The sequence below is a fragment of the Esox lucius genome, chromosome 22, assembly GCF_011004845.1.
Source record: "Esox lucius isolate fEsoLuc1 chromosome 22, fEsoLuc1.pri, whole genome shotgun sequence".
Taxonomy (NCBI): Eukaryota; Metazoa; Chordata; class Actinopteri; order Esociformes; family Esocidae; genus Esox; species Esox lucius.
In genome coordinates, this window is record NC_047590.1 from 15,175,704 (window position 1) to 15,192,709 (window position 17,006).

Sequence of the window (17,006 nt, forward strand, 5' to 3'; positions counted from 1 at the left end):
GACCTCGGGCTGAGCGTTGGGCGCCTTGCCCTCTTCTGTGCTTTCCCAGACGAAGGGAAGATGTCCCTCCGCAGACGGAATGGGTACCGGGCCAGCAGCTCCTTCGTGCTGGTGATGGCCTGTTGTCTGCACGCCTCCGCGAGTACACGCTCGACACGCTCCACCGTAAAGGGAGCTTCCCGCTCCATGTCTCGGTAGAGGAACGTGCCGAGCATGCATGAGAGGAGGCGGCGATTCCATAGGTGGTCCTCCTCTGTTATAGCCTGCGGGTTCCAGATTAGGTGGCTCATTCTGTCACAACAGGTGGTGTAGTGCAGTGTTGCAAGAGCAAGGAACCAGGTGCAGGCAGGTGTAGTCGGCGTAGTCTTTAATTTATATGAAATAAACAAACACCGAGCACAAAACACACAAAAGCAAAGGGCTGACTAAAGCAGCAAAAACGACTACAAGAAACGATACAAGTACTTACACTAAACGGCAACATCCAAACATGACAAGCACAATGAGCCACAATGTGGGGAGCAGAGGGGAAACATATATACACATACAAACGATTCAAATTGGGACCTGGTGTGAAGGATTGAAAACATGTGACAGTCCGGGATGTGTTTGTGAGAATATGGGAACTTGTGAAAATATGGCACGGTGGCGCTGCTGCTCACCGCACCATGACAAAATGTGTCAGTGACTCTATAGAAAAGGCTATTATTACAATAGGCCATTTAATCTTTGAAATCTTGTTTCTTTTGGTAAGTTAGGTTTTTTGGAACCAATTTGCTAAAAAAAAAATTGAATGCAGTTAATGCACACATTATGTATAAAAACTGTCAGGTTATGCAATGCCAATACAGTGTTAAGTTCAATAAATGCCTCATTCATCCTTGCCCTTTCTCTTTCTGAAAACTTTCAAATCTTGCAAATCAGGAGTATACCTTGTTCTTACTATTGCGTAATCTGGTTGAATTATGAATCGCCCGTAATTGATGCGTTTGTTGATATCCCCTCGCCATTATGGAAGTCACCAGAGTTTCGTTTCACGTGAGGGAGGACACTCCAAGCAACTGTGTAGCAGTTGGTTTCTTTTCAACCGATTCTTTTTAAATATCAGTTTAGTCATCATATCAGTTCCGACCGGTCGTGTACACTCCGACAACTACAGTAAAGTTAATTACCAGAAAGCTGGTCATTTGGGCATCTGAGAATCACAATGAAAACTGTGTAAACCCCAAATGACACAGCCTATTAGATTATGTTCTGAAATATAGCCTATTCCTATAGCGTGTTTATTTTCCCACAGTCCACCATTATGTATATTGATTGAAATACGAGTTATTTATTACTGTCGTTTCTCACTTGGAGTTCTTATGTATTCGTAGGTCCTTAACCAGCCAACGATTTGCAACTGGCTATGGTTAGCTTTGCATGTAACTGGCGTTCAAGCGAAGTTTAAATTACTGTCGAAGATAATTTATAAACACACGTTCATTGGTGTATGTTCCCACCAATGAACTAATGGGAAACTTTTTTATAAGTCAGCATACAGTAAACTGTATCACTGTACATACCCCTCCCACAGGACTAGTTTCACTATAGGCTCATTAAAGGTAGCCTACACTGCTCGTTCTGTCAGAAACATGAGTTACAGCCAACATCACCAGCTAATAATGAAGACGTACCTTGTATTCCTGTGCTTTTTGTCTGAAGGTAAGATGGTTGTGACTGTTCATGTAATAAGTAGGCTAACCAACATTTCCCAAGTGTTACGGTATTGGTTCTTATTCTTATTAACCCCTTTTCTTTACTTTTCGTTTTTAGCGCATTCTGTCAACGTCGTGGCAAACGGAGATTCCAGTGCTTACTTCAATGCAGAGGCATCATTTACCTGTACTCTAGCGGACCCGACAGGTGTGCTGCAAGTCACCTGGCAGCGTCTGTTTAAAGACGAATCAGTGGAGAACCTGGCCACATACAGCAAGCGGTTTGGACCTCAAATCATTGAGCCACACAAGAACAAGGTGGTTCTTAGGGAGGCGTCTCTCAACTCAACATCAATTACCCTGAAGAATGTATCATGGTCGGACGAAGCCTGCTATATTTGCTCCTTCAATGTTTATCCAAGTGGATCAAGACGCAAGCAGACCTGTCTAACAGTTCAAGGTAATGGTCTAAAAAATATAGATTTTTATTGGAATTTGACTACTATATCTATATCACATCACAATTTCGCGATATTCAATTAGTTGTTACAACTTTGCTTCCTACGAAACATTGTTGTTCTTCTATTGTCACACTTCGTAAAAACCAAAACTGCCCAAATCAATGAGCCAATTAACTTTCCCGCACACTCGTGACATAATTATGCAATTCATGCTGCTTCACTTTAAAGAGTAAGCGTGCATGACATTGGAATTTACAAATTCTTCCTCTTTTTATAACAACCTTAGTAGAAGTAAAAAAATTGAGGTGGGTAGTATTTCCGTTTTTACGGATGTATTGTGAAATCAGACATAAACAAATGCACATGCTATTATTGGACACGCCTCTAAATGTTTTACTGGAATTGCACACTCTCTAAAAGTCTGCCTTCTGGGATTCCACTTCGCTTGTAGAGGCTGCGTTCTTGCACGTAGTCGCTGAAAGGTGGCATATTGGGATTTTATTTTAACCGGCATTTCACATGAATTACCTGCTCTAATTGTGTTGGAAATAACGGTAATAAGGCATCTCCTCCATCTCTGATTGCCAATATTCCCATAGCCACGAGCAGTGTACAGGTACTCGAGACGCGTTGTACATAACAGCTTGGCCGAACTCTATTGGCCATATAACACACCCCTTCATGCCTTACTGTTTCTTTTTTACCATTAATATATTTTAAACGTATTGAAATTAAATGTATTCATGTTCTATAGTATAAATGTAGAAAAATCCAAATACTTGCTTGTTTACCTAAACTAAACAACATCCTAGCTTTCTATAATGAACATTTAAAGAAACTATGTTATGCCAATTTCGGGGCATTTTACTTTTGCTTTTAAAAGCAGCTTATAATAAATGTTAGAGCCATTAAATTGTGTGTGGATAACCTATGCCATGGGTTAAATTTGCAAATATTCATGACTTAGTCAAAAGCATTGATGCTTAATTAATACTTCCTAATAAAGTCATACCAATACAGGGGACAAGTTACATTCCTTACTCTGATAATCGGACAATTAGCATAATCTGTTTGCCTCAATTTTTAGCATGATATTTGCTATCTTAAGCAATATTTCAGGATCATACAGGATGGGAGTTCTTAAGGCTTTATTAAGCCTCACTGTTTCTTTTTAACCAAAATCATTACATTGCATATTCAAATGTAGCCATTACTTCAATATGCCCTAAATATCCACTGTTGTATCTATTCAAAGGTGTATCTGAAGTGGGAACCACATTGCAACAAGTATCCAGCTCTGAATCTAACAGAGATGGAGATGTTGTGGTCAGCTGCTCTGCCACGGGAAGACCAGCACCTAGCATCCAATGGGATTATTCGACTCCAGGATCCATACAGACTCTCAGCAACTGGAATGTCACTAACAGTGACCAAACGGTTACCGTTGTGAGCAACATAACCCTCCGACTGTCCCCAGGGTTGGGAGGACACGTGGACTGTCTAGTTAACAACGGGACAAGGACCCAGACACGACAGCAGGTCCTGCTTCCTCTTCACCTTGGGAAGAATAAGGATGAACCAGGTTTGTCAACTTTATATTTAAACCCAGGTACCTATAGGACATGCACACAATCCATTTAGTTCACTTTAGAAAACAACGTTTTGACCGACCCTTGACCCAGAATCATCCCAAATAACTTGTGATAGCCTTGTGAATATTGCTTGTGCAGTATTTCACTATTATCTTTGATGATGACTCATGTTGTTGTGATGTTATTTCTGAGGAAATCTGATTATCAGTTTCATTGTAATTCAAGTGGTAAAGCATCACATGTCACTGCAGAACCAAGCGTTGAGTTCCGGGTAATTTCCGTGGTACAGCACATAATGACTGTGGTGTTGTTCCCGGGCCCTCAGGGAAGCTATACAAAACAAAACAGAAACCATCCTTGTCAGGGAGTGCTTCTCTGATCTAAATTTAAGAGAAGCACTCCCTAACAGGGAGGTAAACAAATGTGTGCATAGAATTTGAGAGGAATAAGCATTTCTTGCACAGGGAACATTCCTGAGAAGTTTTAATTTTACTAAATGAAACATGGGACTGACAGTTTACGTGGTCCATTCATGTTATTTCTTTCACTATATGTGATGGATAATGTTAGGTAGGATATAAAGGCTGAATACTCTTGGGTGAATGCTGCCTGTCCAAACATGCTCCTTGATATATTATGATTGATTTCCCCAGATGACACATCTCCACTGGGGGTTGCCATTCCAGTTTTGCTCATCATTTCCTTTTTCGGAGTCTTCGTCTATTTCATGCATAAGAAGAAAAAAGGTGAGTGTGCTCAATTATTACGTGGAATATACATCAAGCATGATTGAATTACACAGTATAACGCACAAAACCAAATGTGATGTCAGAACCCAGAGCTAAATCCTGTTTTTATGATGAGTCTTAATAAGACGGGCAGCAAATACGAAAAATTATGCCATCATATTAGATTTCATGTCATGGCGCTGTATATTAACCTTTATATTCTGTCTGGCAGTTTTCAGGGAAGCCGTGTTGGCCACTCCAGCTGAAGAACAGCACCCCTTTGGCTGCAACGTGTAAATGTGTCTGTGCTTGATTACAGTGTTTGTATTTGATGTAGCTGACAGAAATTTAAGTAAGCATTGTTGTGAAGATGGGAAGCTTCTTCAAAAGAAAATCCAGTCATAAATAAGCTAGTAAAGGGAGAATTTAACCTTCTTTCAACTTGATGTTAGTTGGCGTCTGAAAATAGCAGAAACAGAAATCCACGGTTCAGGTCTTTATTAATGGGCTGGATTTAAACCCCTACTGCAACATAATGTTTGCATATTCAATCATGGATTCCCCTGTTGTCTTGGCCTACTGTACATACCTCTATCTGGGAGAGACTCAGGAGCTACAGTATAGTGAAAGGACATACATGTATTATATGTAAGGAAAGCCTTAAGGACTACTTTTTACATTTATCATATTGTATACTGTACAGTACATGAAAGACCACTGGGGGATACCACTGAATTGTCTGTCCCAATTCATTTATACTTCTATTTATTTCACTTCAATCCATTTCAGTATGAAACAATATGTTGCACTTTACTTTATGTAAGATTTATTGTTATAAATCTGTGAAAGGAGAAAACATGAAAAAAAAAATCCCATGTCATTTGAACGCATTCATAAGCCTTTTTAGATTAGACTGTAAAGATGTTTGCACTTTAATTGTTCTGTTTGCACTATTCACTAAATTTACATTGTTTGAGATCCTACTGTTATATTTATTGTACATGTTTGCTTGTAATTTTCTGTTTACACTTGGTTTTTCAAATGTTATTGATTTTGTCATTGTTTAATATTCTAAACCATTATTTAAACCCAGACTTTATATATATCATGATTTTCCCTGTTTGAAAATAAAACTAGTCATTTCACAAAGCGCACCTACTGGAAAGTTGTCTTTCCTTACATGTTTTGGATATTTGAACTAAATTACAACCATATTTATTGATAACGGTAACTGAATTTTACTAATCACACAACTCCGCCACAATCCTATCTTTACATAAAATGGCTTAAATTAGAATCAGGTGCACTAAATGGGTAATAAATGTTAGACGACTGGTCTGATTTGGCCCTACCCATATGGGTGTGTTAACAGCATGCCAAGATCAAAAGACCTTGGCCCAGACGAAGAAAAGATTACTTATGGATATGAGTCTGGGATGAGTTACAAAACCATTTCCAAGCAATTCAAACTATGTCATTCCTGCCTTGAAAGGTTATCTACAAATGGAGCAAATTCCTGACCACTGGCAATCTACCAAGGATGGCATTCCTCCAAATTCAGCCACAGGGCTGACAATGTTGCTCTTAGGTGTTTCTGAGAACCCCAGGGGAACATTGAGGGATTTACCAGCCTCTTGACACAATCCGTATCAATGGGCACAAGTCAGCTGTCAGAAAGACACTGCACACAAGGAAGACGTCTCTGCTCCCAAAGGAATATCAAAACACGACTGATGTTTGTCAGACAACGCCTGGGTAAAAAAGAAAGTGCTTAGACAGCTGGGCCACCTTTGGAAATTGGATGTTGGGTACATGTCAGGTTAGACAACTTCACCTCCTCCACCCTGATCCTGAACACTGGTGCACAGCTTCCTGCCTTCGTAGACATCCACCGAAAGTGGTGTCTGCACAGGGTGCGCGGGATCATCAGGGACTCTCCACATCCATGCCACAAACTGTTGGTGGGGTCTCTTTGATCCCGCACCAGGAGGCTCAGGAACAGTTTCTTCCCAATCTACTGTAACCCTGCTGAACTCTGTGACCCAGAGAACTGTGAACTCTGTGACCCGTCACTATACATACCCCCCCCCCCCCCCGCCTCTCAGGAACCTCGTTGCACTACTGCCTTTGTTCTACTCTGATACTACCTTGCAAACTCTGATAATGGAAGTTTTCAGTTGTTCCAGTACAGGTAAGTGTCTACCTCGGGAATCTCATTGCTGCTATTCCTGCATCCCGGTTGCACGTTACCTTACTCCTTCAATTTAACCTGATTGCACTTCTAGAATGTCATTTAGAATTGCCATTTGTACCTGCACAAATATTATCCCACTTGTAACATATACTATACTTAATAATACTTGTCCTTAATAATCCCTCTGTTTGCCTCCATTTGCCTTAATTTAGTATTGCCATTTGTACTACATTTGCCTTCATTGCACATCAATATATTCCATATATTTAATACTTGTAAATACTTCTGCCCTCTTCTTTTTGCACTTCTGGTTAGGTGCCAACTGCATTTCGTTGTACTGTACTTGTTCAATGACAAAGTTCAATCTAATCTAATTTCTTCTGCAGCACTCTAAGAACGCAAACAAATAAGGCTAAGAATAAGTATTGCGATTCTCTTTATTTTCTTGATACTTTATATATTGTGATTCATGTTTCTGCTGCAGGGGGGCAAGATATGACCATAAAAAATAATAATTCAACAGCTGGCTATATAGAAAATGAAACTTCCTCCTTATCAACCGGACAAATGCAAGTCCATCTTCTAGTTCTCCTTGGGTAGAGGGAGGACATTGAAGTTGAGACAGGGTTAACTTCTGACTCAAACTGCAATACTAACAACCCAACCCAGAATGTCATGTTGAAAATATTGTGACTGAACAATGATTGTTATTCCCAATAACGTCTGACACTGGTAACAGCCTTGTGATTCAGCATTCTCATGCAATGGCAGACCATTTTGTTTACTGATGACTAATGATTTAGTTATATCGTGATCTGATCTGTATTAGGTTTCCTTTTAACTACCTGAGTAAAGAATCTTGAGTCACACTAGGGGGAAGAGATGCTGGGTTGTGAGTAGTTTCCAGTACAGATGCTGGCATCAGATAGCCTTGGGATTAAGTGTTGGGCTGGTAATGAAAGGTTGCCTGCTCTAATGCTAGAGCTGATAGATATGTGAATGAATATATATTAGACAGAAAATGTCCCCACATACTACAGTATTCAAAAATACTGCATAAAAAGGAAGGGTTTAAAAATGTAAATCCTGCCTCCAAACATTTGAAAGATCTTTGAAAGATCATGATTTATTTCAATCAAATTTATTTATAAAGCCCATTTTACAACAGCAGTTGTCACAAAGTGCTTTACAGAGACACCCGGCCTTAAACCCCAAGGAGCAAACAACAGTTGTGTTGAATTTCCCCAGAAGACAAGGATCTTTATTAAGGTTGACATTCCAGTTCTTCATGAGCATTTCCCTTTTGTAATATTTACGGTCATTCTTCAATAGGAACCAGAAAAGGAACCAGTCAAGCCTAGCTCAGCCAGCCCACAATTATAAAGGATGAATGTTGTTGTCCCTGGCAGGTTTTGATCTGTGGTTTCCTATGTGGCAGACTGTGTCTATAAACATTACGCTATTTAAACAGAAATGCAACTTTTACCTCAGCCATTAAATTTTTGCTGAAATAATGTGGATAGCAGAACTTTAATTAACGGAACTAAAGTGAACTCTTGTACAAAGATTACTGTAAATGGCTAGCTAATAGTTATACAGTACCTATAATGATAACAATGACTCCAATAATTCCACGGCTGGTTCATTTCTTTAGAAAACAATACAAATATAAAAGGGTCACATAATACAATTACCCTTTTAAATATGATATTCATGGTATCACAGAATGGATATATATTGTTGTGTGACGCCTGAAAAGTACAGAGTGGATAAATATTTTTGAGAGACAAAAAGTATGAGGTCTGAGAGGGGAATTGACCCGGGTAAAAATTTCGGAGGTCAGGGATGTTCCCACAAGACCACAGAGCTTGCTGGTAGTCAGTCCACATCCATATAGTCTCCAAATGCAACTTGTTTTCCAGCAATTACATTTTTGCTAAAAAAAACGTGGTCAACAGAATGTTTATTAATGGAACTAACGTGTACTCATGTAGTGATTTCTGGACTGCTACAGGACCACACGATACCACTGCCTTTTTTTTTTTTTTTTTTATTTGTGACGCAACAATTTGCAATCTGCAATCATATGAATAGGAACAAGCAGAAGTTCTACAATGCACCAATATTAATAGATTTTCTCTTTCTCTCAATCCAGACTTAGCATTTAAGAAAGGTACAAAGGGTATACAGAAATATATCGATTAGAAAGCCACAATAAAATTACAGTACCTGCAATCATATGAATAGGAACAAGCAGAAGCTTGTCAATGCACCAATATTATAATAGAATTGCTTTTCTATAAAAGATGCATACAGAAATTTGAACTACTTGTCTTTCAAATAAAATGCACTGCAAGACATTAAGTGAACAAATAATAGCTCAACATGACAGGTGTACACAGGATATAAACTACACTAACATTGATGCCGTACTGTATGCCAAAGGTATTTGCTTGAATGTGGCAACTTTGATCTTACGCACGCATTCATGAAATACAGGTGCTGGTCATAAAATTTGAATTAAAAAAATGTCATCCCACACAGACTGATATATTTCAAGTGTTTATTTCTTTTAATTTTGATGATTATAACTGACAACTAATGAAAACCCCAAATTCAGTGTCTCCGAAAATTTGAATATTGTGAAAAGGTTCAATATTGAAGACACCTGGTGCCACACTCTAATCAGCTAATTAACCCAAAACACCTGCAAAGGCCTTTAAATGGTCTCTCAGTCAAATTCTGTAGGCAACACAGTCATGGGGAAGACTTCTGACTTGACAGCTGTCCAAAAGATGACCATTGACACCTTGCACAAGGAGAGCAAGACACAAAATGTCATAGCTAAAGAGGCTGGCTGTTCACAGAGCTCTGTGTCCAAGGACATTAATAGAGAGGCGAAGGGAAGGAAAAGAGTGTAAAAGCAATAGGGATAACTGCACCCTGGGGAGGACTGTGAAACAAAACCCATTCAAAAATGTGGGGGAGATTCACAAAGAGTGGACTGCAGCTGGAGTCAGTGCTTCAAGAACCACCACGCACAGACGTATGCAAGACATGGGTTTCAGCTGTCGCATTCCTTGTGTCAAGCCACTCTTGAACAAGACACAGCGTCAGAAGCGTCTTGCCTGGGCCAAAGACAAAAAGGACTGGACTGCTGCTGATTTATGTTCTTTGATGAAAGTAAATTTTGCATTTCCTTTGGAAATCAAGGTCCCAGAGTCTGGAGGATGAGAGGAGAGGCACAGAATCCACATTGCTTGAAGTCCAGTGTAAAGTTTCCACAGTCAGTGATGGTTTGGGGTGCCATGTCATCTGCTGGTGTTGGTTCCACTGTGTTTTCTGAGGTCCAAGGTCAACGCAGCCATCTACCAGGAAGTTTTAGAGCACTTCATGCTTCCTGCTGCTGACCAACTTTATGGAGATGCAGATTTCATTTTCCAACAGGACTTGGCACCTGCACACAGTGCCAAAGCTACCAGTACCTGGTTTAAGGACCACGGTATCACTGTTCTTAATTGGCCAGCCAACTCGCCTGACCTTAACCCTATAGAAAACAGTGATACCGCCAGACCCAACATTGCAGAAGAGCTGAAGGCCACTATCAGAGCAACTTGGGCTCTCATAACACCTGAGCAGTGCCAAAGACTGATCGACTCCATGCCACGCCACATTGCTGCAGTAATTCAGGCAAAGGAGCCCCAACCAAGTATTGAGTGCTGTACATGCTCATACTTATCATGTTCATCCTTTTCAGTTGGCCAACATTTCTAAAAATGCTTTTTTTGTATTAACCCTAACCCTTAAGTAATATTAAACATTTTTGAGATACTGAATTTGGGGTTTTCATTAGTTGTCAGTTATAATCATCACAATTAAAAGAAATAAACATTTGAAATATATCAGTCTGTGTGTAATGAATGAATACATTATACAAGTTTCACTTTTTGAATGGAATTACTGAAATAAATCAACCTTTTGACGATATTCTAGTTTTATGACCAGCTCCTGTATAGCCTATATACTGTAGACTGTAACTAAACACATATAGGCCAACATACATATATATACATATATATATATATATATATATATATATATATATATATATATATATATATATATATATATATATATATATAACCTTCAAATTATGTTGATAACATTGGTAAAACACTTGTATGAAATCGCAGCATGGATTTAATGTTTCTCTCCAATACACCCAATAAAAGTACTATTTGCAGAGCTAGCAAACATCGTGGGTTGGCAGCCTGAGAATGCTAACAACACTATCAACGCATTTTCTTAAATCTGTGTCATTTCCTTGACATAGATTAAGACAAGTCTCACCCTCGATAGCTACACCAGTGGTTCTCATTGCAGGACTTTCACTTTTGACGGATATAGCTGATTATTCCTGTATACGTCTGGCTTAAATCATGCTATCGGAAGGGAGATAAAATCCCCCACATTACCTTCTCAGCAAATGCTTCCGCTCCAACAACACAGTCAATGATTTCCTGCGCACTGATCTAGATCATGACGCATTCGTCTTTTGCTGTCATAATGTGAGTGGACTCTAAACCTTATCTGACTCCAACAGGTCGAGAGCGATAGATAGGTTTCAAAACAATTCTGAAAGTAGCTAGACCTACAGTACAGTATACGCAATTTTCACTTTCACCACAATTCTGCAAGTAGCTAATATGGTCTTCTCATTTTAACCACAACCGATCATTAGGCCCACGCCGCAAGTTATCTACAACTTAATTAAACGTGACACTAACTTTATACCACCTATACAAAAACTCAAATCGAAAACAAAATGTTTCAGTTCATTTCCAGCAATATTACCTAATCCGCCTGTTTGGTCTGGGCGTTTGTCTATTTTGGTCTGCAGCCAGTTTAATAAATGGGGTGAAGTATGTTTTAGATTGGACATACATTCGGCTTTTCCAATCTCAATAACTCTGTAAAAGAAGCATTCCATTAATCCAATATTAGTCTCAATGTGATTACAAAATTATATACACTGATACGCAGTCTTTATTTACCCATAGTTTAATCAAGCTTACAATTTCCGAGCCACGGGCTGCTGACGGTGTCGAAGCCAAAACCCGGAAGGAAGCGATTTCTGGGCGGGTGCTGGTGGTGGGTGCATTCAAATTGTATACAAATGCCGCCTTGTACTTCAAACTTCACGCAATGAAGGGTATACATTGTTCCCCACCCTCCCCCAAACAATAATATAACATTTGTAGTCATAGCATACTGTAGGAGCATATTGTAGGAGTTTTTGAAATAGCAAAGTTCTGGCAAATTTTGAAACTTCATATTTTGAAAAAATAAAGGGTGTGCATTGTTTCAGAATATTTTTCAGAATATATCATTTTATAGTCATGACTCATGACATGACTCATGAAGCTTGAAGTTAGAAGAACAAGGCTGCATTTGTTTACAATTTGAACGCATCCACCAATATAGCACCACCCCAGAGATCTTTTCCGTCGAGGTTTCGGTTCCCATAACAGCGGTCAGCTCTCCGTTGCTCGGAACATTTATGCTTGGTTAAAATATGGGTAAATATGGATTGTGCAATCACAATGGTAACAATAGTGGTTTATCTGAATACTTCGTTAAAGAGCTATTCAGATTTGAAGAGCCGAATGTCTGTCCAATGTCCATTCTAAAACCAACTTCACCGCAGTAGTTTACTGGCTGTCTTGTGAGTTGACAGAAATACTTTGAACTTCCCTTAAACCTTCTCAGAACTGCATATAGGCTTACCTGGCAGATGACAAAATATACATAATGACAAAATATATGTGTATCTCCTGACTGTTATTATTGCATAGGCCTACTATGAAATCATAAGCAGCTGTACAAAACATCACTAGGCCTGAGCTTTACTCAAAACTAAACCAAAAAAATTATTATAGCTATTAACATACCAAATAAAAAAAATATGTTATGGACCTGTAGGCCTATTAATGCAATCTATTTCGGTTTTTGTAATTTTTAATTTATGGAGAACATAAAATTACTTTATTTCCATAAAGTATTAGTAAACTGGGCCTTTTCAAAATGTATTGTTGTCAAACTGGACCTGGGTTTGCTCAGCTAGTGTTCACATAAGACTTTGGGCTAAAGATTCATGCTTGTAATCCTTGTAATCCTAGTGAACAAATCAAACTCAACAATAATTAAGATTCTATTTGATTGGTCAGTAAATGTTTAATGCTTTGTTTTTGATCCAGTTTCACACTGATTATTATGTCACCATGTTCCTGGGCTAGCCCTGGAAAGTTTACACTACCTCTGACATAAGGTTGGCACAGGTCCACTTCAAAATGTTTGAAAACTTGCTTAGGCCATAGCCAAAATTTCCCTTAAGCCAGGGCTATGAGATGCAGTGTGTGAAGGCGACATTGCTGTGTTTTGTTCATATTTTTGTTCTGTGTACAATTTCATTGTTTTCCTTTGAATAACTTACACAATTCTCAAAAAAAAGACTTAATGAAACATTACAAAACATTACACAACATTTCCAGTCTTTTGTTGTCTCTGTCATAACTTTTTTGAAACATGTTGCTGGCATCAAATTCAAAGTGGGCATATATTTTTCAAGAAACAATAAACTGTCTCAGTTTTAACATTTGATATGTTGTCTTTGTACTTTTTTCTATAAAATTTAGGGTTGAAAGGATTTACACATCATGGCATTCTGTTTTTCTTTACATTTTACACAGCGTCCCAACATATTTGGAAACAGGTTTGTACATCATGCTTTTTCACTACGTTGCAGTTGGGTTTGAGATGCTATAGTTCTTTTTGTATGTCGCTTGTTGCTTTCTGTTTCCATTTGATTTGAGACGTTAACATTTCATCTGGCTGATAGTTTTTTCAAATGTTAAAATAGAAGTTATTGTGACAATGGCTGTGGAAGAAAGTTAATAGACATTCTTAGAAGCCCTTGCCACTCTGAACCAACTCTGAGAGGGAACGTTTTCCAACTCAGAGAACATTAGGTGGGAGGGCTCATTCATTGTAGTAATATCATAGATTCAACAAGACCAGGAAACATTCCTCACAGACTTTGGTTCATATTGACATTATAGCATCATGTAGTTGCTGCAGATTTGTTAGTTGCACATCCGTGATACGAATCTCCTGTTCCACCACATCCCAAAGGTGCTCTATTGGATTGGGATCTGGTGACAGTGGGGGCCATTTGAGTACAGTGAACCCATCGTCATGTCAGTTCTCCTTCCCCACCAAGTTCTCCTTCTCCACTATAAATCATTGTTAATATGAGGAATGCATTTTCTGAATTTTCCCAGTCTACTCCCGTTTTAAACTTTAGGAGGACATGAGGTCCTGGTCCACACCTGCAGAGTACCTGGTTTGGGGGGCCCGTTGCTGTCCCTGTCCAAAATCCTCCTGGTTGTGTTGCTGATCAAGACGATACCTGACGATTTCAGCTGCCACCTCCTCCCTCCCCCGTGTTGTCCCTGTCCTTGTTCATCTGGTCATGCTTCTGACCTGGTCTAAATTTAAATCGACTCTGGATTTAGCCCACATGCATTTATTAATTATTCCAATTGTAATCTTATATGTTCACCCGGCACAGCCAGAAGAGGACTGGTCACCCCTCAGAGCCTCACTCCTCTCTAGGTTTCTTCCTAGATTTCAGCCTCCTTAGGGAGTTTTTCCTATCCGCTGAAATTCAACACTAATGTTGTTTGCTCCTTGGGGTTTAAGGCCGGGTGTTTTTGCAAAAGCACTTTGTGAAAACTTCTGTTTTAAAAAGGGCTTTATAAATACATTTGATTGATTGATTGATTTGATGTCTAAATGCATTGAGTAGCTGCCACATGATTGGCTGATTAGATATTTGCATTCATTCTGCTAGTATCCCTAAAGTAGAGCTAATCTGTTTTATTGATGATATACTGTAATTACTCTCTTTTTTTTATTGAGACACCATTGCTGATATTGTTGCTTTTTACTATAACATGTTGTGCTTTCTCAAATTATAATTGAACATGTTTTTTTTATTGCCAGGGGCCGGAGGGTGTCAGGTTTGGGGACCACACGATTTCGTCTCTGCTCTTTGCGGATGATGTTGTCGTGTTGGCCCCTTCAAGCCAGGACCTTCAGCATGCACTTGGACGGTTTGCAGCCGAGTGTGAAGCGGTGGGGATGAAAATCAGTACCTCCAAATCCGAGGCCATGGTCCTCAGTCGGAAAAGGGTGGCTTGCCCACTTCAGGTTGGTGGAGAGTGCCTGCCTCAAGTGGAGGAGTTTAAGTATCTAGGGGTCCTGTTCACGAGTGAGGGAAGGATGGAACGGGAGATTGACAGACGGATCGGTGCAGCTTCTGCAGTAATGCGGTCGATGTATCGGTCTGTCGTGGTGAAGAAAGAGCTGAGCCGCAAGGCGAAGCTCTCGATTTACCGGTCAATCTACGTTCCTACTCTCACCTATGGTCATGAGCTTTGGGTCATGACCGAAAGGACAAGATCCCGGATACAGGCGGCCGAAATGAGCTTTCTCCGCAGGGTGGCTGGGCGATCCCTTAGAGATAGGGTGAGAAGCTCGGTCACCCGGGAGGAGCTCAGAGTAGAGCCGCTGCTCCTCCACATCGAGAGGGGTCAGCTGAGGTGGCTTGGGCATCTGTTTCGGATGCCTCCGGAACGCCTTCCTGGGAAGGTGTTCCGGTCCCGTCCCACCGGGAAGAGACCCCGGGGAAGACCTAGGACACGCTGGAGGGACTATGTCTCCCGGCTGGCCTGGGAACGCCTCGGTGTCCCCCCGGAAGAGCTGGAGGAAGTGTCTGGGGAGAGGGAAGTCTGGGCATCCCTGCTTAGACTGCTGCCCCCGCGACCCGGCCCCGGATAAGCGGAAGATGATGCAATGCAATGCATGTTTTTTTTATAGATTGGATTGCACTATATCTCTATGCAACCTATTACTAAGACATTAATACAATTTTAATGTTGTAGTGAAATGTATTGTCTAGAGTAGTAAAGTACAATTATTTAGTGAAATGCAAAGCATAAACATAGTTTTAAATGACATAATTCGAGGGTTGACCTAAACCCTTAGTTCTTTACATTCACTTACATTCCCACACATTCTGTCATTTGTTACCTATAATAGTAACCCATAATAACCCATACTGATGATGATGATTTACAGTAAAGTTGCTTCCATTCAATTCTTTATCACTATTTATACTCCCTCTTCTGACCATTCAGAGTACTACTCTCCAATGTCACGTACAGTATCTCACAATACAGTATCTCCAAGGGACATTCCTGACTTGTGTAAATCTACCATCCTCTTTCTCAGACCTGCACTGAGCTCCTTGGACTTTCCCATTTGTATTGGTCAATCCAATGAGTGCTGTCAAAGAAACCCTTTTTATATTGGCACAGGGAAGGTACCGGCTGTAGTCAATCATGATCAGTAACAGGAAGTTAAGAGGCCTTGGGCTTGGACATTTCGGAAATTTCAGCACCACTGAATTAATAATCTAAGTGGGTGTATGTATAATTTGGACCCTGTGTGGATTACAGAAAACCTGAAATGAATGAAAACCTGTGCACCAAATTCTTGTTTTTTTTTTCTATTAAAGTGGTATGTTGTAAAATCATTCTTCCCCAGAAAAAGAACAGTTCAAAGAAATCACTGAAAGCCCAATATCACCATGACATGTATATCCATAATCAGTGTATCTAAACTTCCGACCACAACTGTAGATGGGAAAATATGTAGCTGGTCCTCTTTATGTGGTATTGTTATGGTATTGACTTGGTATCCTATAGTGAATATGCTGATCTTATTGAGTATTATGATACTTAACTTGTAAACCTGGTACTGACAGAGTCAAAATTGTATCATGACAACACCAACAAGGTTAATCACAGTGGATTTGACACTTTATGAATTGCGCTAATATTTCCTGTTGATCAGTCAATTGTTTGATTGTTTCTAAACCCTGAGTGAACTTGCTTGGGGAAAAATTGATAGGTTAAAGAAAAAGAATAACATTGTCACCTTGTTCTCAGTAACATTACTATTTAAATTCAGAAACATATTAGTATATCTCTGTACCATACTCTAAAATATTTCAGGTTCTATCTGTTGTATGATGTAATTTCACCTACTAAAACTGGTCAAATTTAGGCCCTTCAAACACAGGCCATGGAAAAAATATATAAAGTCTCACCAGCAGAGGTTAGGCTACTACAATATAACTGTACTGGGAGGATCCAATATGATGATTCCTTCAGTTTCAAGTGGGTGGTACAAATATAGAGAGGGAACTT

The 17,006-nt window shown here is 39.6% G+C and overlaps 1 protein-coding gene across 1 annotated transcript; it reads left to right on the top strand.

Annotated features, from left to right (window-relative positions):
* Positions 1 to 609: 609 nt before the first annotated feature.
* LOC105019748 (OX-2 membrane glycoprotein) lies at positions 610 to 5,632 on the top strand. The gene is made up of 5 exons (XM_010886147.3): positions 610 to 1,704; positions 1,816 to 2,157; positions 3,414 to 3,740; positions 4,404 to 4,496; positions 4,711 to 5,632. Exons 1-5 carry the CDS (start codon positions 1,635 to 1,637, stop codon positions 4,773 to 4,775), a joined length of 897 nt encoding a protein of 298 aa, XP_010884449.1. The 5' UTR covers positions 610 to 1,634; the 3' UTR covers positions 4,776 to 5,632.
* The last annotated feature ends 11,374 nt before the right edge of the window (positions 5,633 to 17,006 follow it).

What these genes read in the sequence shown, in the direction of transcription:
- LOC105019748 (XM_010886147.3), top strand. Translation starts at nt 1,635, where the DNA reads ATGAGTTACAGCCAACATCACCAGCTAATAATGAAGACGTACCTTGTA. An exon ending in CCTGTGCTTTTTGTCTGAAG is followed by an intron (nt 1,705 to 1,815) that starts GTAAGATGGTTG and finishes TTTCGTTTTTAG; the next exon opens with CGCATTCTGTCAACGTCGTG. An exon ending in GACCTGTCTAACAGTTCAAG is followed by an intron (nt 2,158 to 3,413) that starts GTAATGGTCTAA and finishes ATCTATTCAAAG; the next exon opens with GTGTATCTGAAGTGGGAACC.